The sequence below is a fragment of the Genypterus blacodes genome, unplaced genomic scaffold (assembly GCF_046128005.1).
Source record: "Genypterus blacodes isolate CSIRO-AG114 ecotype Tasmania unplaced genomic scaffold, CSIRO-AGI_Gbla_v1 ptg000076l_1, whole genome shotgun sequence".
Lineage (NCBI taxonomy): Eukaryota > Metazoa > Chordata > Actinopteri > Ophidiiformes > Ophidiidae > Genypterus > Genypterus blacodes.
The window spans coordinates 279680-307285 of record NW_027466885.1 but is presented as its reverse complement, the minus strand read 5'-3'; the positions used below and the strand labels follow the sequence as shown (position 1 = coordinate 307285).

The 27606-nt window shown below is 47.8% G+C and overlaps 1 protein-coding gene across 1 annotated transcript in view; it reads right to left on the bottom strand.

Moving 5' to 3' along the window:
- Nucleotides 1-27606, bottom strand: part of cntnap2a (contactin associated protein 2a) — a 198617-nt gene that overhangs the window by 102673 nt on the left and 68338 nt on the right. Inside the window, exons 2-3 of the mRNA XM_076158328.1 lie at nt 10902-11012; nt 2117-2310 (exon numbers count right to left, since the gene is read on the bottom strand). Coding sequence (XP_076014443.1) covers nt 2117-2310; nt 10902-11012 — 305 coding nt within the window. The remainder of the gene's footprint in view (nt 1-2116; nt 2311-10901; nt 11013-27606) is intronic.

Here is a 27606-nt window from a genome sequence, read left to right as displayed (position 1 = left end):
TATCGGAGTGCTTTGTCAATGTCACGCCGGCGCCACAGCGGCAGCACATTAGCGGGACGTTAAACGCGTTGTTTTTCACAAAACTCCGATCCCGCTGTGACAGAAAGCCTTCGCCGATCATCCGTCCCTGCGATCCACGCCGTCGCAGAGACATTAAGGCGGCGGCGGTGTCGGCGGCTCGTTTGACTGAGCGGTGTCTGCGGCGGGCAACGAGTTAAGTCATCAGCGCGGGATAACGGCGGGCGGTGATTGGTGGCAAAAGGTTCCCTGAATGAAACCTTCATGCATAAGAGCGCAGGACAGGTGGGTTCCTCTCCTGGGGCTGCCGGGGGAATCTCGTCTGCTGCTGAATAGGTTTGAGGGCAAATGAGATTGAATGGGCTAAAACAGGGCTTGATGTGTGTGTGTGAGTGTGTGTGTTTGTGTGTGTGTGTGTGTGTGTGTGTGTGTGTGTGTGTGTGTGTGTGTGTGTGTGTGTGTGTGTGTGTGTGTGTGTGTGTGTGTGTGTGTGTGTGTGTGTGTGTGTGTGTGTGTGTGTGTGTGTGTGTGTTTGTTGGTCCCTCACTACCCCCCTCCCTGTCCCTTTGATCGATGGCGCAGATAGCTCCAACATTATCACCACTTACACACTCAGACACACACGCACACACAAGCGGGTAATAACATTTCGCAGTGGCGCAACTTAACTATCAGAGAGGAGCAAAGCTAAGTTGGGAGATATGCGACTCTGTGTGTGTGTGTATGTGTGTGTGTGTGTGTGTGTTAAGTGCAATTCTCTCCACTGCTACATCAGACAGAGAGAAACAAATGGCTCTGGTTCTGCTCCTTACTGCATTCGGAGGTTATTGATGGTTTACTCTCACTTCCAGAGTTATTGGCTCTGCATTTGTGTACATACGGGATATTATAAATAACACAGGGCCATAAATTAAAAAGCAATATAGGTGTCATACATCTGGGCGTGGGAGGGGTTGGGGTCTTGGGGGGGTTGGAAATGGGGGAGGGTTAGGGGTTAAGTTGGCCTGTAGTTACCACGGCGCCCGGAGAGAGATGAATGTGTTTTGGATTATTTGCGGCAATATTGGAGGCGATGAATCAGGGGAGTAATGGCAGCAGGGAAACACTTCTGAATAAATAATAATCAGTAAATAATTAAGATGCAGCGCACAAAAACAACAGCTTAATTTACTTTCCGACTGTAAACGCTCCATATTTGTCACCCAAAGCGTTTCAAACAGCCGCTGGAAGAAACCATTATGATTAAAGCGTTTAGGGAGTAAACACAGAAGCTTCACACACACCGAGCACAAAGACGCTTTACCTCTGTGCTCAATACTCAAGACCGGGATCAATCAATACTGCTGCATACTTCACTCACACTCCCGTCTCCTGGTACCTGCTGACGCTCTGATGTTCTTCTTCTTCTTCTCCCTGCTGTGTTTAAGTTGTGTTTGGCGCTTTGCTCAGTTTCACCACAGCGATATGGAGCTGGCGACAACATCGTTCATCACAGCTTAGGCCATCAATTTCTTCTTATATTCGCTTACATTATAGCTAAATATGTGTCGTACTTTCTTCTCAATGTGCCAACTGGCTAAATATGAGCTTTTTCCACTCGCAAGGAACAAGCTTGTGATTCTGCAGCGGGAGTTCACAGCGATCGTTACTACAAAAAGCTCAAAAAGCTCTTTTTCCTCTCTCTTTCACTCTCACACACACATTCACACTCTCTCCCTCTTGAGGCTTTTCTGTCAAGCTGTATGAAGCTTATTCACGTCGCCCTGTGTGTGGTTTTAGAGCCGCGGCTATTCAAGCTGAAAGCCCCATCTGCTCTCACCTGTAGCCCTCCGTCACACGGCAACCGTGAATAGCAGCGAGCCATTAAGCCATCAGCTAATGAGCAGGTATTGTCACATCGTCCACTCAAGAGGCCGCTAACAGCACCGTGATGGAGGGCTGCTGGTTTCGGAAGAGGACGCCTTCGCCAAAAAGGCATCAGGGGGAGAAATGGCCTCCATGCGATGACTCATGCATTATCATATCGACATTTAGCTGTGGCTGGACTGATACAGTTAGGAGAAACACACACACACACACACACATCTTCTTCACTCACCCAAATGTTGCCATCCTGATGGTACGGCTTCCAGTTCCTTCCCGTGTCGCTGTAGAGGAGGCGGTAGCGTGTCGTCCAATCTGAGCTGCTGTAGCGGCCCTGCGTTGCTATGGCGCTCACCTGCTTCCTGGATCCCAGGTCCACTTGCAGCCACTGGTAATGGTCGCTGTCTAATGGAGACCATCCGCCAGCACCTGCGGAGTCACAGCAAAAGGTGTTAGAAAAGAGCGGGACGCCTCGGGTCACTTCTCTACTACAAAAAATATGACTTGATGGTGGCGCCATGACAACAACAACAGAGAAATGTAGTCAATAATGAGCAAACCTCCAATGATGAGTGATTTCCACGTTACATCATTGTAATTAAAGTAAGATCTCAGACTGAAACCCGGTGGGGAGTCACAGACGAGCAGCATTTCTGGCTTCTTTGAAAACATTTGAAAAAAGAATAAAGAGCAGGAGCATTATTACTCCTGCTTTTCTCCTTTTACCAGACACGACAACAACAACAAACCAAGTGATTTCATTCCCATCTTATTAGGGGAGGAAGTGTGTGTTTCTGTCCATAGGCTAGCATCAAGTAATGACATTTCACTAATAAAGTGTGCGGTTAGGAGGTTACAGTCCAGCTCGTTGTTAGCGGTCGACGTCGGGCGGAGACGTTTGCTCCCAGACGTGCGGCAGAAATGGCGTGGGAGAGAGAGGGAACGTTTCATTAAGAGCTCGCTCAGAGGGTAAGAACCCGCCGAGCCACACCAGAACGACAAGTACACTCACACCTCAGTCACATATAATTACACACTGTCCAGCACGGCCAGCCTACAGGAGCAGGATTAGCATGCACTCCGTCACACAATGGAGCCATTTTAATATGACTGTGCGGGACATAATGACATTTTATAAATGCTTGTAAGTCGACTGTGACTGGGATTCATTTCTTAAATTTGAATTCTGCCAGACCGGTTGACTTCCACACAAAGCAGATCTGCAGTTGTTGCTCCGATAGCTGATATCTGTTTATCACAAAGTGCTACAATCACCTGTGAGCTCCTGTTCCTTCCCGCTGAGCTCTTGTTCAGTGTGTGTGTGTGTGTGTGTGTGTGTAACCTCCTGTGCATATTAAATGAAATGTCACAGAGTTGGAAACGTGCGTCAGAGCGGTCAATCTATTTTTTTCCAGACTCAATGCAAACAAAGATACTACTTCTTACAATGTTAGACCTTGCAACAAAAACCCTCTTCTTCTTCTTCTGCCTCAGCTTAGAAGGCTGTTCACCGCACCAGGAGCACTTGTGACGGCTGTCGGCCCTGACGATCGGCAGATGATTTAGTCGTCTGTAGGACATGACAGGTTTCACAATCCACTCCGAGGCGGCGGAGGTCATTGCACATCATGTCGGTGGTTTTTATTTCATTCCTTCACACGTGTCCTCCAGCAGATGCTCCTCTTTACCACCTGCAGAGACTCCATGTACCAGTGTGAGTCACCAGGCACAATGTCCTGGACCTTTACGAAGCCTTTAGAAGGGAAATGAGCATCGGGTTAAATGATGCGGAGACAGAAGAGCGAGGTAACGGCTCATACGACTTCATTCTACTTGACAGCAGCAGTGGAAATACTTTTACATTCCTGCACACGCGTTCACATACGCAAGATGGAACTACGGCGCCAACAGCTGAGCCTGTGACAGAGTCCGACTGCAAAATGACGGCGGTTAGAGTGGGCAGTGTGTGTGTGTGTGTGGACTGTGAACTGGGTATGTCACTGCTGTCTTTTGATTCTGGGAGATTCTCCAGAGTCTTGATCCGGAGGACCCAGGCACAGATAACAAGGAGTTGTGGGGCGCAAAGCTCGAGAGAAGAAGAAGAAGAGGGATTGATAGATTTAGTAATGAAGGAGGGAGAGCGGGAGATACTGAGACCAAAGAGCGGGAGAGGAGCTTCATGCGAGGTGGAGCAGGTGAGAAAGATGATAGTTGTATGATAAACACACACACACACAAGCACACACACACACACACACACACAAACACACATAAAGTCCCATATCTTATCCAATTACAGAGCCATTACACTCCAGGCTCGGCCTCGGCAGATAACTAGGCTGCCATATCTGTGGAAACGTCAATACCTCAAAAACCTGTTGTAGCAGAGAGCCGTTCCCCCCGGGGGGAACCAAACAGGATCAGAATTGAAGACAGGACGCAGAAAGGGACAGAGAGAGAGAGAGAGAGAGAGAGAGAGAGAAAGAGAGAGAGAGAGAGAGAGAGAGAGAGAGAGAGAGACAGCGATAAGGAAAATGGACAGGAAAGGATAAAGATTAAAAAAGGAAGGAAGGCCGAGGTCACGTGACGCCTTCAACCAAATCAGTGGATGGACTGTTGAAAAGGATGATGACAGACGGGGTGTGGAGGGTGAGGTTGGAAATAAGTGTGTGGGAGAAAGAGAGAGAGAGAGAGAAAGAGGAGGGAGATGAGAGCGGAGCTTTTTACGGATCGGGAATTGCAGAGGCCACAGATGAGAAACCGAGTGGATGGGGAAGAAAAGAGCAATGCAGTTATGGTAAAGAAGGTGATAGATGAGGCTACGGGTGAAGAGGGGACGGAAAAGGATGAGAAACCCAACGGAAAGAGCGATAAGCCCAACCGTTCAATCACCGGGGGCGCGGCTGACGTGAGAATAGACTGCTGTTGAATTGATACGGAAGAGAAAAGGAAAGATTGGAAAAAGTTATCGGGAGGAGTTTGGGACTATGGAGCAGAGAGAGAGAGAGAGAGAGAGAGAGAGAGAGAGAGAGAGAGAGGAAGAATGAGAGCAAGAGAGGGAGAGAGAGAGCGAGAGGGAGCAGACACAGTATTGATTGGAATCCAATGTTGCTGTATTAGCAGAAGGAACTTCACCCTAAAAGCTCTCCAGTCTCTAAACCATTGGAAGACTTTTATTATGAAACCACGGCAGGAAGTGCTGACACGGTCTGTCTTGAGAGCTGGCGAGCTACGAGATGAATTGGTCAAGTCTGTTAGATGCTACCATTAAGCCTGGTAAAGGGGTGAGCGAAGGGTTAAGGCGTGCGAGTAAAGGAGAGGGATGAAGGAGGAGGCGTGTTAAGGTTAGCGGTCTCCTAGAGGGGACGAGATTGAATGCGCGAGACAGATAGATGGTAAAGTCTGGGGAGACAAAGCGGTTCAAAAGGTCGAGGGAGGCGTTCGGAAAGATGGACTGAAAAGCCAACGAGAGAGGAGAGAGCGGAGGAGCTAAAGGGCGAGCGGAGCACGGGTACAGGGAGGAACCAAGGGACACAAAGCATGTAAGGTGGGGGGAGAACGGGGGCAAGATCACAGGAGTGAGATGGAAATGTGCTGTCACAGACGGGGGGAACAGGAGAAGAGGCGAGAGGTGAGAGGAGCGGCAAAGGTGAGAGCCCGGGGGAGCGAGGAGAGACGGAGGAGAGGTGAGGCTGACGGAAGACGGGAGGCGAGAGGCAGGGAGGGGCGTCGCCGCTGCCTCGCCTTTCACACGCACAGATGTTCGTGGAGGAGGACAGGGGAGTGAATAGAGGAGCAGAGAAGGTCAAAGACGCCACCCTGCTGGAAGAGAAGGGGGAGGAAGAGGAAGAAGAGAGGAAGAGGAGACAGCTGCAATTTCCTTTTGTACCTCTGCCAAAGAGGCTGTATACAGAAAGCTTGACTCTAAAGTCCATCAGTCAAACAGCAGGTAGAGTAACATTAAATTGATTGATCTTTAATAATATATAATAAATTTGTCTTATGAGAAATAGAAACCAGATTTTGCAGACTGGGGCAATTCTGCGATATTGCTCAGGATCAGCTCACGTCAGGCCTGCTCAGCTGCTGTGCGTCTTTAAGACACACTGGGCGCAGTTAGTGTGTAGCGTCCCGTTGTGTTGCCCTTCACAGGTCGGTGCTGGGCCAAAATGCAATTCACCCAGAGAAGAAGAAGAAGAAGAAGAAGAAGAAGGAGAAGATAACAAATAGACTTTTGGCTGAGGCTGAAAAACAACACGGTCCTGGAAGCGCACGCTCTCTCTGCAAGCTCAGCCAAAACAAGCTTGGTCCTGTCTGCCATGATGCACTGATAACCTCCAATATTCAGCGCTGCCAAGGACGGGCCGAGTGTGTGTTCTAGCGCAGTCGCACGCACACACACACACACACATTTCACGAGTACGCGCTCATGCGAAAGGTGAAAGCGAGGTTAAGCTCTGTGTCGTAGCACATTATCCAGATTAGCAGGTGGATATCAACTGTGGAGAATCTATTAACGACTGTGGATCCTTGACAAACGGGGAGAATTTGACCGGTGGGCGTCGATCGTTCGGCTCGGTCCGTGCCGGCCGGAGACAAAGAGCCGGATTCATCGCCCCGTTTGTCAAGGAAAACCAATAACAGCCAACACCGAGCCCACTTCAGAGTCATTCCGCCGACGTCGACGCCGCAGACAGATGTACCGACATGGATGCTGACTCAGGGAGGGCGGGCGAGAGCGAGAACATAACGGAGAGAGAATCAAAGTGGGGGGAAAAACTACCCTGAGGGGAAGCGACTCCACAAAAATGGCTGCCGAGCCCAAAACTGTCAGCTAATGCCAGAGATGTGGAGATGTTTCTTGTCTCGCACTTCTCAATTTACAGCGTCGGAGGGAAAAAGCCCAGGCTGTGTGTCATTAGGGCCGGACCGCCAAATGGAAGGAAAGGAAGGGAGGAAAGCTTCTTCTTCTTGCTTTGAAGTGGAATCAAAAAGCGTCAGCAGCAACTTTCTCACCAAACGTCTTCTTCTTCGCTCGTTTTCTTGTTCGGCTGCCATGTTGCCTCCTTCCCTCGCTCGTCTCCTTCATAAGTGGAGTTTACCTCGTCTCGTCCGTGGGCGTATGCCAGAAAAGACACACTGTGTTATATCTGTGTGCGGGATTGTGTGGGTGTGTGGGTGTGTGTGTGTGTGTGTGTGTGTGTGTGTGTGTGTCTGTGTGTGTGATCAAAGTCAAAGTCTAAATCTCTTGTTTGAATTGGACCTTAATCTGACTTTTGCAGCCCGGCGGCAAATTACAGAGAAGAGATTTGGTTTGGAGAGAGAGACACAAAGAGCAGACGTGTGTGTGTGTGTGTGTGGGTGAGAGCACAATACAGCAGAGGAACTGCGAGGTTTTCAAGTAAGAGCAACACTTTTGTTGATTTTTGGCTGAGCGTTGAGAAGGGACACACACACACACACACCCACACACACACACACAAATGACAGCACGCAGCAAAGCACAACATCAAACACAAGCACACACACACGCGTCTGTGCTCTGTCTTGCTGTCAGCATGAGAGAGAGGGAGTGTGTGTGTGTGTACTGTACACATGGCAGAATGCGTTCTCTCCCCTCCTCCCCCGTCCAGCACATCTGAGAGTGTGTTTATCAAAGTCCTTTTTTTTTTTTTTGGAAGCGTTTTCCGTCGCCTCCTTAAAAAGTCTTTCCATACCAAAAGCGCATTAAGGCAAAGTATAAAATCTCAATTAATTAAGGCTGCAGGCCGGCGGAAGAAAGGAGCGGAGAGAAGACAGCTGCTTCACCCTCTGCCAGTGCTTCATCTTTCTGTCAGGGAGCAAAGGGAACGCGTGGAGACGGAGTAATTTAATTAGGGACGGCCCCGCCATCATCAATGGAGGACGGCGACGAGTACGAGAGGCTCGGCGAGATGTGACAAGCGTGATGTGAAGAGGGACACGTGGAAAGAGAGAGTGGGGGGGGGGGATTGATATAGGTGATGATGCCATGAACTTTTCGAGGACTTGGACAAACCGGAAGGAGAAGAAGATGAAGATGGAGAAGAGGAAAATAATGAGATGGGACAAGAAAGAAAAAGGACGAGGCTGAGAAGATGAAAGTGTGGGATTGAGAAAGCAACTGTACAGAATGAAGTTTGTGTGGAGGGAAAATGAGATGGGAGAGAAGGGGGGGAGAGAGAGAGAGAGAAAGATAGAGAGAGAGAGAGAGAGAGAGAGAGAGAGAGAGAGAGAGAGAGAGAGAGAGAATTATAGAAAATGGAATATAAGGATCAGTGGTCCCATGTTTGTGATCAGACGCCCAATATCATGCTTGAACACGCTTGCGCTGTGAAAGAAGTGTACGCTCGTATGCACACACACACACACACACACACTTATAGAGATACGTACACACACACACACACACACACACACACACAAAGCCTCTGTGTCATCCTTGACTTTCTTCACAAACAAAAATCCATAAATGCTCTTTGATGTTGGTTTTCTCCGGAGTGAAGGCCGCGTCCAAAATGAAGTGTGATTATCAAGCGGCGTTTCCATGGCGGCAGAGACAATAAGACGCACTTCAGCGCAACACTTGGGAGGTGAAATTCTTCTTCTCTGAATTATAAAGCCCTCATGTTTGTATTTACTTTTGGACGACAGCGTTTCACATCTCCTCACTGGGCTCCGCTCTTCTATTTGAACCCGTAACCATGGTGATCCTTCCTGCAGGCTGGAGATCACAGCCCCACCGTCCACGCACTCACAAGGTGAATAAGAGGAGGGACGGATCAGGCAAGAGAGAGAGAGAGAGAGAGAGAAAGAAAGAAGGAAGGAAGGAAGGAAGGAAGGGATAGAAGTGTTAACAGATGGGAAGAGGAGCGGAGGAAGAGAATGAAGACGAGGGAGAATGGTTGGAGGGGAGAGGGAGACAAATAAAAGAGTCTTTATCACGTCGTCCTGTGTTTACTCCGTCCTCCTCACCCAGAGGCGGCCGCTCCATTTACCCCACCGTAAAAACAAATCCTTAGCATTACACACAACATAATAAACCCAGCGGAATTAGATCAACGCCGGCGGGCCGACAGTCGGGAGAAGAACGCGGTCCTGGGCGAGGCGGCGGCGGCGTGTCGCTTTACGGGGCGCCGTAACAGCTTGGAGATCGCAGTGGCATTTAGCGAGATGATGATGAAGTTAGATGATGAAGGAAAGCGTTGAGGTTTCAAGAGCCAGAGGACGTCGAAGCAGAGCAACACTGATACACACACACACACACACACACACACACACACACGCGCTCCAGCCAAACGCCTCCCCGCCACGATTATCCTTCATCTTAACTCCATTGTCATTTGAAGCGTTGAACCCAGCAGTTTAATAATGTCACGTTTTGGTGTTTGGTCCGTCTGGATTCGATCGGCTAACTCGTATTCCGGCTGGCATTTCACTTTACGCCGACACGGGAAACGACACAAACTTACCAAACTTGCTAAAGTGACGAGTAACCTAATCCCTTCACGATTCCCGGGGAACATCTCTTCGCCGTCCTCTTCCTCCCTCGCCTGTGATTTACTTTGCATCCCTGAAATCTGATGTATGCTAAAAAAAGCACGGGAGCTCAGCATCCCCGAAGCCAAAGTGACTCTCTGGAGGATGAGACACACCTGACGCAATGAGACTTGATTTTCTCTCCTCCGCGGCGCGTTTTGTAATAAGTCAGCGTTCGACTGAGGAAGAGGAGGAGGAGGGGGAGGAGGAGGAAGAGGAGGTTTTACCCCAGAGGTCCCCCTGCTTTGTAATATGCATAAAAGCAATAAGTTGCGGTTACGTTTTGACAGGAAAGCGTCCGTGTTCCTCCGGTGATGAGGGGGAAAGAACTCCATAACACGTCTGCTGCGGATTCGGGTCGTTACGATTCATGAGTAATCGTCGGTAAATGTGTTTAGATGGTTCGGAATAGAAGAAGGACGAGATGTAAAGCTGTGAAAAGAGCGAATCGCTGCTGTGTGGAGGCAAATATTTCACTTTCACCCAAGGCCGATCAATGAGAGAAATGCACTCTAACTGCCCCGCATTGTCTAGACGCCTACGAAAATGAGACAATGTCAGAAACTCTGGTCGCCGCCGTCGTCGTCGTCTCACACACACACACACACACACACACACACACACACACACACACACACACACACACACACACACACACACACACACACACACACAGAAATGAGACTGACCCCATTAGCAGATCTCATTCACTCGGCGGACGAGGTAAGACTTAGTCGACGAGGCCGCTTGTAATCTTTGGATTCCCAGTCAAGTGCCTGCGTCTCTCCCTCGGCATCCAGGTGTGTGTGTGTGTGTGTGTGTGTGTGTGTGTGAATCAGCGTATGCAGGTGGCGTGCTAGACTTTTCACAGCGTCACAGTCTGGAGTTTGAATCCTACGCTTCCTTGAGGGCTCGGAATAAAAGAGCGTATTATTCAAAGAAGCCTTCCTCGCCTTCTTTCTCCCGTTGCATCATAATTAAAGAGCGAGCGAGCGACTGGTCCTCTCCTATCTTTTGCCAACATCTTCACCACTGTGATTACACACACACACTCGCACACACACACACACACACCTGATTACCTTGCCTTTTGTATTTGCCAGCCCTGAGCTCTGTTGCCTCAGCTGTGTTGTGACTATATTAGATAGAAAAGTATGAATTATTAATTGTACAAACATAGAGTGGTGTAATTGTCTGGCCCTATCGTTCTCCACTGTGGACTGAGGTGGAAATGAGCTCCAGCCTGAATCACTGAGATAATGACCACAGCTGAGAGAGAGAGAGAGAAAGAGAGGCAGACAGAGAGAGAGAGAGAGAGAGAGAGAGAGAGAGAGAGAGAGAGAGAGGAGGGAGAGTGTGTGAGCAGCTGCCTGGCTATATGAAGTGTGGTGTTCAGTTATTAGGTGAGGTGATTTGTATGTGTGTGTGTGTGTGTGTGTGTGTGTGTGTGTCTGTGATTATACCTCCTCTCCTGTTGAGCTTGGCATAGCCGGCCGCATAGCCGCTGGAGAACACCGAGGAGCTGGCGAAGGCTGTGTGAGGCAGAGGAGAGGCGAGGGCTTCATCGCACTTCTCTGCAGGAGGGAGAGAGAGAGAGAAGGTTGGATGAAAGGGAATGAGGAAGAGGAGGGAGGAGAGATGAAAGAGAGAGAAGATGACGACCATTAGCATAAGATTAAACTGAGTGTGTGCCGTGCCAGAGCTCCAGCACACCATTACGCCGGCACAATGGTTCCCCAGCAATGTTAAATCACAACAATTTCACCCCCCGAAAAAAAGCAAAAACGTATTTTATTTCACACATGGCTTCCCTAAGTCCATTATCTAAAATAACCTTTGCTCACAAGAGGATAAATGAGGCCGTGGCCAAAGTGAGAGAGCTGCCAGTTGCAGTTCAAGAGCCCTGTCGGGTTTTTTGGGGGATTTGAAACAACAGGGGGCTCCCAAGCTATCACGGAGTTCAGGACCAAACCAGAGCGCAGCGAGAGGCAAATGGCTAGCAACGGAGAAATTCCACCTTGACATTTGAACCTCTGTTTCTACCCTGGAGCAGGTTGTGGAGAATAACGTCCAGGTTGTTCTCCACCTCAAAGGTTCTGAAGCTCATTGACCTGCATAACAACAACGGCTGATGGGGAACTGAAGAAGCCTGAGACAGAGTGAAGACGAGTCCAAAATGTGTCTTTCTTCAACACCTGTTCCATATTTCCCTTTAAGAAATGTTGATTTGAATGCAAAAACCCAACTCTTCCTGCGGGGCACGTCCGTCTCAGAGCGTCATCATGCAAACACACATTTCCATCCGTCCATTTGGAGGAACTATGACTCTGCGATTGGGGAGCAGCCACCAGGGAAATTCCTCCTATTGCTGTAGCGGTGCTGCTCGGTCCGACTCGACCCCCATGGTGTGTGTGTCGACTCGCAGCCCTGAGCGCTGCCGAGAGAGGAATCCAAAAGTGAGACGGCGGCAGCATATGTATAAGGGATACGGTGCCCCGGCAACAACAACAACAACTGCAGCAGCAACACAAACAAACACTATAACTATACAGTATATCCCTGACATACTAACAAAGTCATGAGGTCTGTTTCTTTCCTCTCCGGTAGTTTCCTCTCTCACTCACTCACACACACACACACACGCACACGCACACACCTACACAAACACACTCCCCTCTTCCAGCATATTAGGTTTCACGCAGAGAGGCATTGTGAATGGTCTGTCAGGCCAGGTGGAGGCAGTCAATAGCTCTCTGTCATGCCCCGCCGTATATATATATATGTGTGTGTGTGTGTGTGCGCGTGTGTGTGTGTGAGAGTCAGAGTTAAAAGAAAGGAATTGGTGTGTGTATGTGTGTGTATACAGTGTGCTGTGACAGAAAGTCATAGTGTTGCATGTGGGGTTGTTGAGGTGTTAGACATATTACTTTGTGTCACAGGTGGGCACACACAGAGAAAAACATCATCAAACCCCAATAATGTGTGTGTGTGTGTGTGAGTGTATGTGTGTTTCTGTATGGAGGGGTAATGGTCTGCACCGTCCTCCTGGTGTGTGACATAGGTCCATATTTTGCTTTCACTGCTGGTTTGTGACACGCAACACACCCACACACACACCCAGACATAAACACAGACCTCATAATTACACACACACACGCATTAATGAGGACTGGAGCATAGCAACCATTGGCTGACAGAGGAGGAACATCCACCTGTAGCCATTAGCTTCATTACCGTCTCTCCATCACATTAGCTGTGCATAAATGGGTTGGGATGCAAGGGACGGGAGGGAGAGACCGGTGGAAACCAACGGAAACCAACACCATCAATGTGCCGTCTGAGTCTAAGTACCAACATCCTGGTACTTTTGGTGGCAGTAAGAAAGACGAAAAGCGCTGAGCCTTGAGCGATAAACTCATCTGGATGTTTTTCTCAGAAAGTTTGTGGAGACTAAAACAAATTCTTGTGTTTGCTGGTTATTATTTATGCCTGAAGGTTTCATCATATTCCCGGCGTCTCATTGTCTCACTAATGTCTCTAGCAGACACGGACGTCTGCTCGTCCCAAGGGCGGTCTGGACTCTCCTCTCTCTCTCCACGGGGGCCCTGTGCGTGTAATTGAAGAGTGTGTGGGAGCTTTTGAAAGAAAATCAAATGAGGTTTAAGGATCGGAGGTGAAGCACGTACGGCAACGTCCCCGCTGATGTCGCTCCTCTCACCGCCGTGCCACAGGTGCGCCATTACTGAAGCAACATCTGGTGGCGGAATTACCAAAAATCTTCCTGTCATGCTCAAGTATCTAAGCAACTAAGCCCGCACCTTCTGTCTGTCTCACTCAGACACACACACAGAGTCAGAAATCATTCCAGCTTTTCCGCACTCACACACAGGAAGACGGAGGGGTGCGGATTAAGAGCTGGGAGGGCAGGAATGAGTGGAAATGGAGCAGGGAGCGGTTAATGGCGGGAGAGTGGATTTTTAAGGAGAGGAGGATGGGTGATAAAAATATAGTGGATTTCTTCATCACACCAAACTATTTCCTCGGGGCTCTCTTAAATTCCTCAACCACAAATCCAGAGTGTTGCAGTGTGGAAAAATAATTACCTGTAATCAGAGTTAATGCTTAAGACACGAGATTGAAATGCTTTTGTTGGGACGAAGTAGGGACTAATGAACGTTACAAGATGAGCTTCACATGGAAACACAGCTTGAGAGTGGAAATCTCTTCTGCTGGTGAAATTGAAATCCTAAATCTGTCTCTCCGTGATCACGCAGAGCGCTTGTAACACGGAGGTTTTAACACGGTGTAATTCTGATGTCGAGGCCTCGTGGGACTCGTGATGTTTGGCTGTTTGCGAAAAGGATCGGTCAGGTTGGGCTGTGTGTAAATCTAACGCACCCCCGTGAATTCGTTTAGCCTGAATATTCATCAGGCCCCACCGCGGCGTGAAGTCCGGTGATGTAAGACGTTCCCAAACGTGAATCATGGCCGGGTTTGCTTCTGTATTATGCATATGTAAATATATGCACAGGCCGTTTATCCAGCGTGTCGGTTTACTTGGGTTTAGTTGGGAGATATATGGAGATGAGGAGAGGGAGAAATATTACAGTTTAGAAGTCTTTTGTCCAACTTAAATCATAAATAACAAGCAGAGGAAACAAAGTGCAGTAGTAACGGGTGTGATTGGCAGGACTGAGTCGTTTAATTCAATACCCATATCAAAATAATGATCATGTTCAAATCCCTGATGATTTCTGTTGTAATTTCAAGCAGATGAAGGGTGTAGAGGTAAAGGCGGGATGATTCACAGTGGAGATAAACACAAACGCCTACTAAAGACTCGTGTTTATAGGCCGCTGGACAGAATTTGGGTCAAGCTACAGCCACAAAATTACAGGCAATAAATCAGCATGTTGTCTGCTCGCCCACCGTCTGCTGCTGACCTGCAGGCTCACACCTTTACACCGGCTACCAGAAAACAAGAACACACCAACGGGATGCATCGCTGCGAGGTGATTAGATAGCCATTCAGCACTCTCTCTCTGTTTGTGTGTGTGTGTGTGTGTGTGTATGTTTGTGTGTGTGTGTGTGTGTGTGTATGTGTGTGTGTGTGTGTGTGTGTGTGAGAGGGACGGTCGTCGTTGTTTTCATCCTCCTTACTAATTAATCCTCAACAGAGTCGTAGGAAGGCTCGTTTCTATCAATAATTCATTAATGTATCACTAAGCCACCTGCTGCAACACAGAATAAAATTAATACAGAAACACATGGGCGCCTACCTACTCATATGCAAACAGGCATGTGTGTGTGCGTGTGTGTGTGTGTGTGTGTGTATAAGGGATTTGCTGTGGTTACATGCAGGAGCAAAATCCTGCACCCCTGCTCGGTATTACACATCACTGGCACCTCGGAATGAGAGGAAGATGACATTCATGGATTTCACGTGCGGTCGTTCGCTCAAGATTCAGCGGTGGCAGATGGCAGCAGCTGATATTTGCCTGTGTTTCAAGTGCAAAATAAGGTTCCGTACTGTCGGGATACTTACGGGGCTGGCAAATGGCTACAATATCCAAGTGCAAATGTCACCGTATTCCCCCCGGAGAGCGAGGGACCAGATAGCAGCGTGCGAGACGGTTTGATAAGAGAGGAGAGACGGGCAGAAAGAGAGAGAGAGAGAGAAGGCGATAAGATGAAAGGAGAGAAGACGTAAGAAGAAGAAAAGAGGCAAGCGAGAGAGAGCAAAGAGACGAGGCCAAAGCTTTCCAGGTGACATTTCCAGGCAGGTAAACACGGAATAGGAAGTGGAAAAAATGAGGCGGCTAGTTGGGACTGAACCTACATTTGAGTTTGTTCATCGCCATGTCAACCATTCCAGCAAAATCAACTACAATAACATTAATGAGTCAAGGCGACGTGTTAGTTTAGCGTTCTCTCTCACTCTGGCCCTCACAGCTCCTGGTCGCCACACACACACACAGCTTTATCTTTATTTAATGACATCAAATCCAGCGTGTGTGTTTGGTGTGACACTGTCAAAGTCTCTCCGCTCCTCTCCACGCCGACGAGTGCTGACGTTTAGGGATTCGGGGGCCTTTCCTGGACTCAAAGTCATGAACACAGGGGAAGCTGTCAAATGTGCCAGCTGCATGGAGACAAATTCAGACTCTCCAGAATGTGAGTGCCTCTGTGTGTGTGTGTGTCTGTAAGGGGGTGTGTGTGTAGTCTCTGGTGTGGCTGGGACCAGGCGACGCTTGCTATTTCCCTCTTTCCACTTTCACTCGCAGTCAAGCTCCAATTTGACAAAGTCCATCTGGAGCAGAGCGGGGGCGCTTTTCAGGCTAATTTGTGTTTTGGCGAGTTAGACGTCTCCCCCCTCAAGGCCTCGGTTCCTTAGCGACACTCGCACAGTGGATATGAGCCGGAGAAGGAAAGTCTGTCGGACAATCTCCACCTGTGTGAGTGATGTTTAGTAGAGCAGGAGGAGGCGCCAGGAGTGCATCAACCAGCCGCCTCTGGGACCTCCAAACAGACATCTGAGCCCCCCGCTCCCCTCACATCCAAACCAGATGTTTGCCTGAAGGCTGGATCAGTCATTTGTAAGAGCACATCAATTACAAAGATACTCGTAAATATCCAAGAAAGACTTTTCTTTTGCCCCTTATCAACTCCGTCAATCAAACTGAGAATTACTGCAGGTTCAGCAGACACATCAGTTACAATACAGTGTACTTCGTGATGCCATGCCAACCACATAAACATAAATATTGTGAGTAGTTGCTGTGCCTGTGCTCGCCCCTACTACACCTCAGGAGGAATAACAATTGTTCTAGTAAATTTCAGACAATGTCCAATGTTGATATTCAGGTCAACATGCTCACATGATCACGCTGGAAGAGCTGGAGATGAAGGTGAAGGAAGCTAGGAGACAGGTGTGCTACCTTGCTTAGTGTACTGCCACAGAGGTAAGATAAGGAAATTACTTCTCTAAATTTCTAAAACACAATGTAGTAGCAGTTGAAATACTCCATATCTCGCCTGATCCCAACCATAAGTATGATTTCTTGGACGTCTCTCTCTTCACTTCTGTTAGAAACCTTCAGCCTTCAGTGTGTAGGTAGAGCCCGTCTCACCTTCCCTGAGGGTGAAGTACCTTGTTAGAATATTCTCAGTCTACTCATCCTTTAAACACCTACACCGCCTCGTCTTCTGCTAATCTTTAAAGGTACGAGTCCAGATTCAAGTGCACTGCTTGTATAAAGGCCGTCTCCCATCCGTCACGTGGATCACTCCTGTCCTTCACCATTGAGAAACAAAACCAGGACCATTCTTATCACTGGTGTCTTTTCTAATTTCACAGATTACGTTTTAAGTGTGTGCCTATGTCTTTCTCAGCCGCCTCCCTCCCTGTCCGTCCCCCTCGAGACAGAACAGACCCTGGAATCACAGGGCAGTATTCCTTCCGCTCATACTCCACTCCACTTCCAGTTAGTTCATTGCCTAAACGTTGTACACACTTCTCAGTATGTCCCGATAATGCATCTATGGACCTTCTGCGGTCTAACATTGGGTTTGGTGGGCCGGCTCAATGCGCCCCCGTGGGTCTGCCGTATAGGTTCATCTATTATTTATCCCGGTAATTAAAGGCCTGCTCAGGATGACTGATTCCCTGTGTCATTGGTAATCCATGGAGCTGCAGGCTGGTTTACAGGAGGCCTGGTTGGAGTTCTACAATGTTGCTGAGACAGTTTTGGGGACGGGAAGTTTGGCACAGGGGAAGAGAAACGCCCACAGGATCGACCGACTGCACCTTGAATGTATTTCAAATGCTGCATTTGATTGAATTTGGGTTTGGACGTGGGTACACGTGACTGCGTCTCTGCCAGCGGAATCCCGATATTGCACGGCGATGCTAATGTATGCAAATTACACAAGTGCAAGAAACTTGAAACAGGGCGAGGTCAGTCCGTTTCCAGTGAAGTTGCGTGCCGAGTGGTTAAACAGTTGATCTTTGCGGTTTCAAAATCCGAGCCAAGAGACGGAGCTTCACTTCCAGGAGTTCTGTGCTGAGACAGAAGAATCCTGTTTACTGTACGTGGGTTATTTGTGTGCTACCGAGCTTCAATTCTCAGGCTTGATGCCATGCCAACTAAATTATTTATCCCGTCGACAGTAACAACAAGCTGGAGCCGGTAACAAAAGAAACCAAGTCTCAAACGGGAGCTTTCCTCACGCCGGGCATTCCCACGTAGCTTTTGATGGCGTTGGCTCATTCTCAGCAGTACGACTTGTTCAGCTGGATAGTGGTGTGTGTTACAGAGCTTAGAACGCACTGTAGCCAAATGTTATTTTGAGGTGTGCGGTGGATTACAGGTTGCGTTAGTCTGGACCTCATGTCGCCCTCATTAATTTCCGTCTAATAACACCTCTGCCTTTATGATGATGAAGAAGAGGAGAAATTGAACCCATGAGCACAACATCCACAACTCCACTCTAAAACTACCAGGGTTGGGGTGGGATTCGAACCTGGACCTTCTGTCTATGAGGTAACCAAGGTAACCAGATCAGGCAACCAGAACTTCTGTATTGTTATTGATAAGCCAATTCTTAGAGTCAAGATATTAAATCTTGATAATAACAAACAAAAATAAGTTTACTGAACATTATTTTGCAGACAAAACTAATGACTTTACAAACTAATGTTTCCTGCAGTGTGTTTCTGTAACTTCTGTGCATTCTGCTGTAACTCATTTCATATGACTGAACAACATGGAGTCTCTGTCTCTTGTCAAATGTCGTCAACTAAATACCAACACCTTCCTTTGTTGGAGCTCATTTGCACAGCTCTCCCCCCACACACTCTGCTTCTCTTCTCACCTAGGTGCTCCGTGCTCTGTGCGAGCCACGAACAGACCGAACAAACAGCTAAATCGATTCCAAGGTCAGGAAAACGCCAACGTGTTGGAACTACGCTGCCTATTCAGCACCATAAATAAAGTAGCAACGTGAGAACTGTAAGATGAAAGATAAGCGCAGAATAACAGGAAAAGGCAAGCAGGCCTTTGTTCCAGTTCTGAAATAAGGGATTCCACTGATAAGTTCCCCATATTACAACTGTTGTAATTACTATTTTCGCTCTCGGGGAGTCATGTGCTTGGCTGTCTGACCCGTCCACTGGGTGCCAAGACCCATCAGTATCTGCTGCCCTGATTCACTGAACTCCCAAGCAGGACAGATCTGCTCAGGCCGCAATGAAGCATCACCTTCTGCCTCTCACTGGTGCCCTCTGCTTAGGAAAGAGTGTGAATGCCTCTGTGTGTGTGTGTGTGTGTGTGTGTGCGTGTGTGTCTGTGTGTGTGAGAAAGGTATGGCAAGGTGGGAACAGTGGAGGGGATGGGACTCGTGTGTTTTCACCTGTCAGGGTTATTTGCTGCGCAGTGCGGTCGGCAGCTGACATGCAGCGTGCCGGCGCTGTAAGTGGGCAGGAGGCAGAACACTCTGAGAGCTTAATTTGCGTATATGAAAGCACACAGCGCTCCCAATCTGTGTGTAATCAGTGTCTGATTTACACAGCCAGCTGCTAATTGCGCAATCAGTGAGTGGTGCTGCCTCCCAGGTACATTCAGAGATTGAAGGGGATCTGAAAACCGAGCATGGAGAAGAAGGCAAACTGGAGCGACGATAGACGAAGGCTTCAAGAAATTTACCAAGGCTTCAATTTAACTCTTAACGACTTTTACCCACAATGTGGCAGAGGAAACCAAACACTGAGAATTTACTGAATTAAACCCACATGGTGACCTTTGCCCTCTGATCAAGTGTGTTTGGTGTCGTGGTGGTGTTGTGTTTGGTGTAGTTCAGGTACAACACGGAGAGATGGGAAAATGTAGATTTGGAGCCGGATTGAGCCACACTTGCGCTTTTGAGAGGTCTTTAAAAAGGTTGCAGATGATGTCGCCGACGTCTCCTAATCCGCCTTAATGAACACTCTTCACCATATAATTAAAAGCGCGCAGCTCCGGTGAACTTTGGGTACAAATGTGACTCTAATGAGGAAAATAATGAGATTTTTACTCATTAAAGATTTGCTTCCTATCCGCATCTTTCTTTTTTAACAATCACCGTGGAAATCTGACCCACGCAAGGTCAGCGATTCCAGCGCCGACAACAAAATCTGCGAAATACCGCAACACAACTCTAAGCACAAGCAAACAAGAAACAAAACGGCTGAGAGTAAATCTGGGCCCTGGGAGATCTGGCTAACTAATTATTGCTTTTCACACTAATATCATAAAGACAGAAGATTAGGCTGGCAAATTGCTTTTTGTTGGGGCATAAATGTTCCTGTACAATGATCATAATATCAGAGAGGTATTAATTATGTCCTGTGGTTCTTCAGGTGGGAACCACTTTCATTTCAGAGGCCATTAAATAATAATCATAATAATACAATCACAGGCTGGGAACGGTGTGGGAATGAAGGATTTTGGTTATTGTTTTTAGGGGAAGTTTATCGGAAAGGAGCTCCAGAAAAAAATGAAGGAACTACAGTATGAGTGTAGAGCTGCACCTAACGATTATCTTTTTAACGATTAATCTACAGATTATTTTTTCGATTAGTCGATTAATCCATAGATTATATTTATTACGCAATATAGCAATTGTTCCACCCCCCAACACACACACTTAGAGGTTCTAAGTTAGGGGTTGTTGAACTCTTTGGCTGGCGTTCCGGTGCCGATGCTAATCAGGATGACAGGCACGGTCCATCATGGGAAAGTGAAATGGAGAGCTAATCCATACGTGCATATACCCTCAATTACACTACTGGATTCCAATTAACAGCTGGTCTTGAGCTAGTGCGTCTGTCCGTGTAGTTCAAAGAGGCTTTTGTGCATAATAGATGTGAAGACGTTTGATGTATAGATGCCACATGTGGAGTTAAGTTTGAGGTTAGTAACCAAGCGTTACGTTGCTGCTTCGCTCGTATGGAACCGCATTTTCTTATTTCATTTTTTGGTGGGGCAACTTTAATTATTTAAAAAATGGAAGTACTATAAAGCGTATGATACCTTTAATGGCTGCGATGAGTAGAGTTTAATGGTAGAGGCGTTGTGAGATTTGCATTTATAACCACATTTAAATTGATTTCACACTGTTGGATTTAAGCCTCATTGGTTAATAATAGTGCAAAGTTTCGTGTTCGTCCAGCTGTAAATTAAAGTTTCCTCACACTCCTTACATTGAACTAGGGACATACACACACACAGGTGCCAAAGTGCAGGCACACACACCAACAAACACACACACTCTACATCACCGTAATGAGAATTTGTTAGCATGAGATCCCATGTGTGAAATTGTCTCGAGTATACATCATAAACAGGGAGGAATGACACCAATCACATTTACAATGACAAGAAGGTGTTTGGATGTTTTGGTGTGTGTGTGTGTGTCTATTTCTGTACCCCCAACACAATCACTTGGATTATTGATCAAATTGGTGTCTGTATATTTGGGCCATCTGAAGTTGTAGGTATGACAAGAGGTGTGGCAGCTTTTAAACCAACCACACACACACACACACACGCACACACACACACGTGCTGTACAAACGAGCCCGTGTTCCCTGGCTGCACACGGCTCCTCTGTGGGTCAGCATCAGAGCAATCAGAGAATCATTGGCGCCAGTTTGCCTGAGTGAGCCGCTGTCATTTCCTGTGTGGAAGCCGTGGGAGAAGTTCCTGAGCCTCTCTCTCTCTCTATCTCTCTCTGCCCTCCCCTGTGCTCATAAAGATGATTTCCTACCAATCTGGCAACCCAAGCCCTTAATATCGCTCCCACCGCTGCTCTCCATCCCTTCGTCAGCTCTAAACTCTGCCACGCTGGGAAACAATATGTTCCAAGCGTCAGTGAAGAGACAAATGCAGGGAAGTAAGAGACGGGGCGACAAGGGGAAACACGTTCGATACGCAGACGCAACAAACGCCCTTGCCGAGCGACAGCACCACGCTAGGGTCCAACGCGGCCAATTTCAGCTCTTTCTGCAACTCGTCGATTCTCACCAAAGACGTCATCGATCTGCTCTTCAAGCTCGGAGCGCGTCGGCCAATGATTCCAGCCTCCGCACCGCTGAGGTGTCCTTGAGCAGGGCACTGAATCAACACTCCCGACGCCGGCTCGTTCTTGGCCGCTTCGACATTTCGATGGACTCCAGCCGAAAAGAATTAACAACTTTGCGGCGCGTGTTATGAATCAGTGGCGGCGTTTTTTTGCCAGAAACTGCGGCGAGTGCCCTGTCAGCCTACTTATTAGCGTTTATTCAGGGCTGCCAGGGGAGCGAGGAGGGCGCGGTGGAGCTCCCGGGGCCTCGCACCTTAAATAATCCCATGATCAATACGTCTCGTCCTCGCTAGACTTTGGACTTCAACCAAGAGGAGACGAGAAGGGGAAGAGAGAAGGAGGAGAGCGAAAAGTGAACAAACTGAGGTGTAAATGATTCCAGTGCACCCGTAAACAAACACGCACACGTATGCACACTCGTGCAGAGGGGAGTCCAGCAGTAATTAGAGGAGAGCTCTGTTTGCTAACGACCTTCAGCTCCAAGACCCACAGCCGGGCTGACAAATTAGGGTTCTGCATCGCTGCCACGCGGGTGCTGCTACAGGTTAATGGAAACCAAGAGCTCTCGTTCGCTCCCTCTCTCTCTATGTGTGTGTGAGTGGTATCCGTATTACCCAAGCAGAGGCAAACTGTCCCAAGTCCCCCCGCCGGTTCACTGTTCACTGTTGGGGTTTGTTCTCTCTGCGCCGGCGCTAACACAAATCAGCATCGCTCATTGCCAAATAATGTGCCGAGAGGCTGGAGGCTGTTAGCTTTGTGAGCGCTGTGGCAATAAAGCGCTAACCGTGTTTGCTTATTATTACGTATTAAAGTGCTGTTTCTCTAGCGAGGGGACGATAAGGCTCACTGCTACCTTTGAGCCTCATGAATAATTGGTGTGTGTTTGCTTCTGTTGAGACTTTCCCCCTGCCATTTTACTTTGAAAAACCAGGACGCACATCCTTCCTCCGTCGTTGCCTCGGGCCCCTTCTGATCTTCCTCACACTCTTTCATCTCCCCTTCCTGCTCCTCGACAATGACGTCCATCGCCCGCCTCTTCATCCCCCCGTCTCCTACTTTAGGGTAATTATTATCGACTATCGCTCCCGAAGAAGACGGAGGGATGTCGAGGGGCAGGCGAGAGGGATGAAGAGGGTAAGAGAGCAAAGAAGGAGAGAGGAAACGGCAATGGATGATCATACATGGACCCAAACAGAGACATGAGGAAGATTAAGAATGGAGGAGGAGCAGTAATCTATTAATTAAAACAAAAACGCTCAGAAACTGTCAACAATCCATCCACACACACACACAGATACACACACATACACACACACAACCTCGACCTGCGAAAGCTTTAAACTCCAAATTCTTACGTCCGGCTTGTTTTGGTAATTAAAATAAAAGAGCAATTGTGAGAGAGCGGCGTTTGTGTCGGTGCTTCATTAGCAGCTCTGGAACAAGCAGCTTGAGTTTTTGAGGGTTTTAGGTTCAATTAATAAATAGAGTCAAACAACCACGAGTGGCATTCTGAAATCTATTATATTCATGCCTTTTGTTTCTGGAGACAGACAGCTACTCGCTTATTCTCCTCGGCACACACGCTGGAATTGTGTAATTAGCGCGGCGCTTCATTAACGTGCAATATAAACCCTGATAGATTTTTTTGGGGGCGCTTTCGTGTAAAATTAGTCGCGGTAGACGACAGACGACAAACAATTCCTGGGCGGTATTTTCCACATGGATAAAGCATGAAATGAAGGGATGAAATGAGAGCATGAGAGGGAATGGAAGCCTCTCATGCTGCTGTTAAGACCGGAGACTTAATGGTCTCGGCTTCCCACTCAATGAAAATGTTTGTTTCTACTGAAGCGAGCTTAGAGCCAATTTCCATTCTGGATGCATAAATGTAATGAATGTGTGTGTGTGTGTGTGTGTGTGTGGGGGGGGATCTCTGTGGGTTTGACATAAAACCTTTCGGGTCGTATGATTTACTGGCACCGATCAGCCGAAAGGAAAACTACTTTGATGCTATAAAAGGCTTAAGAGTTCCATCAGAGCTCCAGCGTCCATTTAATGTCACAGGTCAAGTGGATGCGATTGATATTTAAACTTTAAATCCCACCAGCAGCGTCCAAATGTTGCTGCAGTGGAGGAGCCAATAACTGGACAGAGAGGGATAGATCAGGCCTGTGTGTCTATGTGTGTGGGTGTGTGTGTGTGTCTTCTCTAAGATCAGTTCTATTTTAATTGTCTTCCACTAGTCGAGCGTGTGAGGAAGCTTCTCTTAAAGTCCAAATGCTCCCCAAGTTCTCAAATACCTAAACACACACACAGAGATACAAACACACACACACACACACACACACACACACACACACACACACACACACACACACACACACACACACACACACACACACACACACACACACACACACACACACACACACACACACACACACACACACACACACACACACTTTCTCCCCCCTTCTCTTCCTCGTAATTGGGAAACTCCACTCAGGCATACAGATCTATTGAGATAGCTCCAGATTTAAATAATCTTATCACATTTGAAAATAATTAATTCCCATGTGTGCGTGCGTGTGTGTCTGTGTGTGAGTGTTTGTGTGTTTGTGTGTGCACATCTGACGAGCACTTCCTCCTGCGTGTCTATCACACAGGCATCTTTGTCTTCACTCGATAAGCACCGAGCTGACCAAATGTGTGTGTGTGTGTGTGTGTGTGTGTGTGTGTGTGTGTGTGTGTGTGTGTGTGTGTGTGTGTGTGTGTGTGTGTGTGTGTGATTGATGGAGCTGCAGTAGTACTGCAGAGGGAGTGAGGCTGGGTCAGATCACAGCAGTAGTGAATGCTGGGTATTAGGCAGTGAGAGAAGGAGACAGGAGAATGACAGAGGAAAGGAGGTGAGCGAGAGGAGTAATGAGAGGAGGACAGGAAGCAAATGAGAGGAGGAGAGAGGAGGGAAGAGGGAGAGAGAGGAGAGGAGAGGAGGAAGTTTCAGGTAATTGTTGAGGCATCAAAGGAGGCTGAGCAGCTCAGAGGAACAGCTCGATATTAGACGCAAGAAACAATCTAATAAATGCAATTATCTCCACTGCCACTTTGACTTGGTATCAGCATTTCTAAAAACGGAGAGCAGAGTGTTTCAGCCCCGCGCCTGCGTGTTTGCTCTCAGCCCTCCACTCAAACCCCCAGATCAAGTTTAACACAGGACGCAACTCAGGGCTCCACAGGAAGTGATCGCAAAGCCAGTCACGAGGAGCGGCACCAAAACAAGAGAGGGGTGAGCGGTGAGCGGCGGTGAATATTTAAATTTTCAGGAAAACATCGAGGGGATTTTTATCTCGGCCTTCTAAACACATGAGGAACTGAGCAGGCTAGTCTGAAAAAGTTGAAGTGAGATCAGCAGAAAGAAAAGACTTTAAAAAGAATTAATAGATAAAAAAGAAAAGGACAAGCTATTTTTGTTAGGCAATCGTAAAAAAAGTTAATTTCAACTCCACATGAGTGAGTGCAGCAGAAGCAGGGGATAGCTGCTGATGATGTAACACACCAAGCACACACACACACACACACACACACACCCCTGGGCATACTTATATCTTACTTCTACACTCGCCGGAAGATTAATTCCAGTGATTAAGCAGATAATCAGACACTTTGTCACGTTGACGCTCTCCAACTGTCACCGTATATTTCAAAGAACCAACTGCCGTGCATCTTCTGTGACGTCTGGCATCTGTGGCCACGCCCACCGCTTAGTATTTCCCAGCATGCATCGGGGGGGGCGGCAGAAGGACAGAGAGATGTTCACGCTCGGGGGGTTTCTTGGGTTTAAGATGTTGTTGTGGTTCTTGGACACGCGATAAAGATCCCTGATCTTCTTCTTCATCTTCCTCTAATCAGAATGGACGGCTTGAAAAACTCAGGATGTGTCAAGAAGTGATGTGAAAGTAACACATGTCCACTAAAATCTACATCAGGACGCGTCGGCTTGACATGCGGGTGATTTGTGATCCGTCCTCCTGCTGTAAATTAATAAACCAAATCTGTCCATCTTCCTCGGCATCGCTGCATGATGATAAGCATCCCCATTATAAATCCTCGCGGGGCCCCGAAGTTTGGGAAACGGGGTTGTCAGCTAGTTCGGAGTGCCATAACAATGAATTATCACTCGTGGAATGTCATTCACCCTCCACATCTGCTTGTGTTTGGGCCTGTGTGCTGTTTTGTTTGCGCGCGCCTGTGCTGGAATATGAGGATCACATCCATGTCATAAACATCCGTCATGCGGAATATAGCCGGCGGTGAGATGTTTAGGACAGGTGTTCTCCGGGGAGGGAGTGGGAAGGATGCTTCTGAACGTGAGCTGCTTTCACATCAGCACAAAGGACCAAGGAATCACAGCACACAGTGGATCGAAACGTAACAAAAGGAAACCTCGGATTAAGGGGAATTCCGGATCCAAATCGATATGATCAGATACCCGGCGGTGACGAGCGGAATTGGCGATGGCTTTGTTCTCTTTTCGTTGGGATCGATGCAAATCTATACGGTGACATCAGGACTCAGTTAGCGTTCTCGTCATCTTAACCTGATAACACAGAGCGGCCGGCTGCCTCTCCAGCTCAGGGGAGTTGCCTTAATGAGTTTCTAATTAGCGTTGACAGTGAGGAGCCTTTCTTAGCGTGCCGATACGTCCGGGTGTAGATTAAAAATAAATCTAGGGCACTTTTAAAGTCGCCGCCTATGACAGATAAAGACAGTTTCTTCAGGGAGTTACTGTGTTTCCATTCTTTAACCTTGGTGTGAGCTAAAGTCGACAAAGTTACTGAAAAAAAGAAGAAAGTGTGCATGCAATAATACACACAATGTAAAAAAAACTCAAAACGTTTCATGCTCTTTCATAGGAGGCTTAGTATGTGCCGAGTCAGCACAGAGCTTGAAATATGCGACCATATGTACTGCTGATCCCTCGCTTAATTTATTGGCTCGGCATTTTATAAACTCTAAGCAATATTTGTGATGCTGCTGCTGCTGCTGATCAACACTCCAGACTGCGGCTCTGCAGCAGCTCAGGGTTGTTTTGAGAAGCGGAGCAGTATGGTTGAGTCACGGTGACTCTCGCTACATACATTTAAATACGGAAAAAACGATTTGTAAAGAAGCTTTTTGCCCAATTAAGCGTATACGATGATATGCAAGAGGAAACACACCAGATGAGGTCCGTCACTCGCAGTGCACCAGCTCTGATTTATGCCGATTTCCATCTGTTTGTGCCATTTTTTTTTACATGACGTGTTTTGAAAACGTTTCGGCTTCACTGGACAAGAAATGCGCTGACAGAGGATTCCATAACTCAGAATCCGGAACTCGCTCTGCGTTCAACCCCCCCCCCCCCCCCCCCCCCCCCCCCAACATACACACACTTAGCCAGAGCAAAAGCAGCCAAGGTCAAAAACATCTCGGTCCTAGGGGTTCGGCCTGGGCGGTGCGATCGAGGGTGAGCAAAGGCGAGAAAAGGCGTTAAAATCATTTTTTGAATCACTCAAATTTGTCTCTGCAACTTCCTAAAAGTTTCCTCTTTACATTTCTTTTCCCCTCTGCTTGCTATTATTTAAACACTGGGAGGGATTTTACAGCATAACAGATGGGCGCAGTGTAAAACAACTCTGCAAACGGTCGCTGTGGAATTCGTCCCTTGGAGATGCGATGAACTGGGGAGACGCTGTGAAGGAGCTTCTTTATTTTGCTCTTGACAGGCTTGGTACAGCTGGGAAACGCCGACTCCAATACGGGGAACGTTTCTAGCACAAATTCCTGGAATTACTCGCACCATCAGGGACAAGAGTCACCTGGAGGAGACATTAAAAACTGCGATGTGCACCAACATGTGGCGGTTTCTTTGTCGTCTCTGTTGCTTTTCCCGCGAGGCCCTTTTTATCCACACTAATTACGCATTTAATTTCTGGAGGAACATCACAAAGCCATGCCTGATCAAGCGTGGATGGGGCGTGAATGCTCGCAGACGCTTCGTTTTGTTTC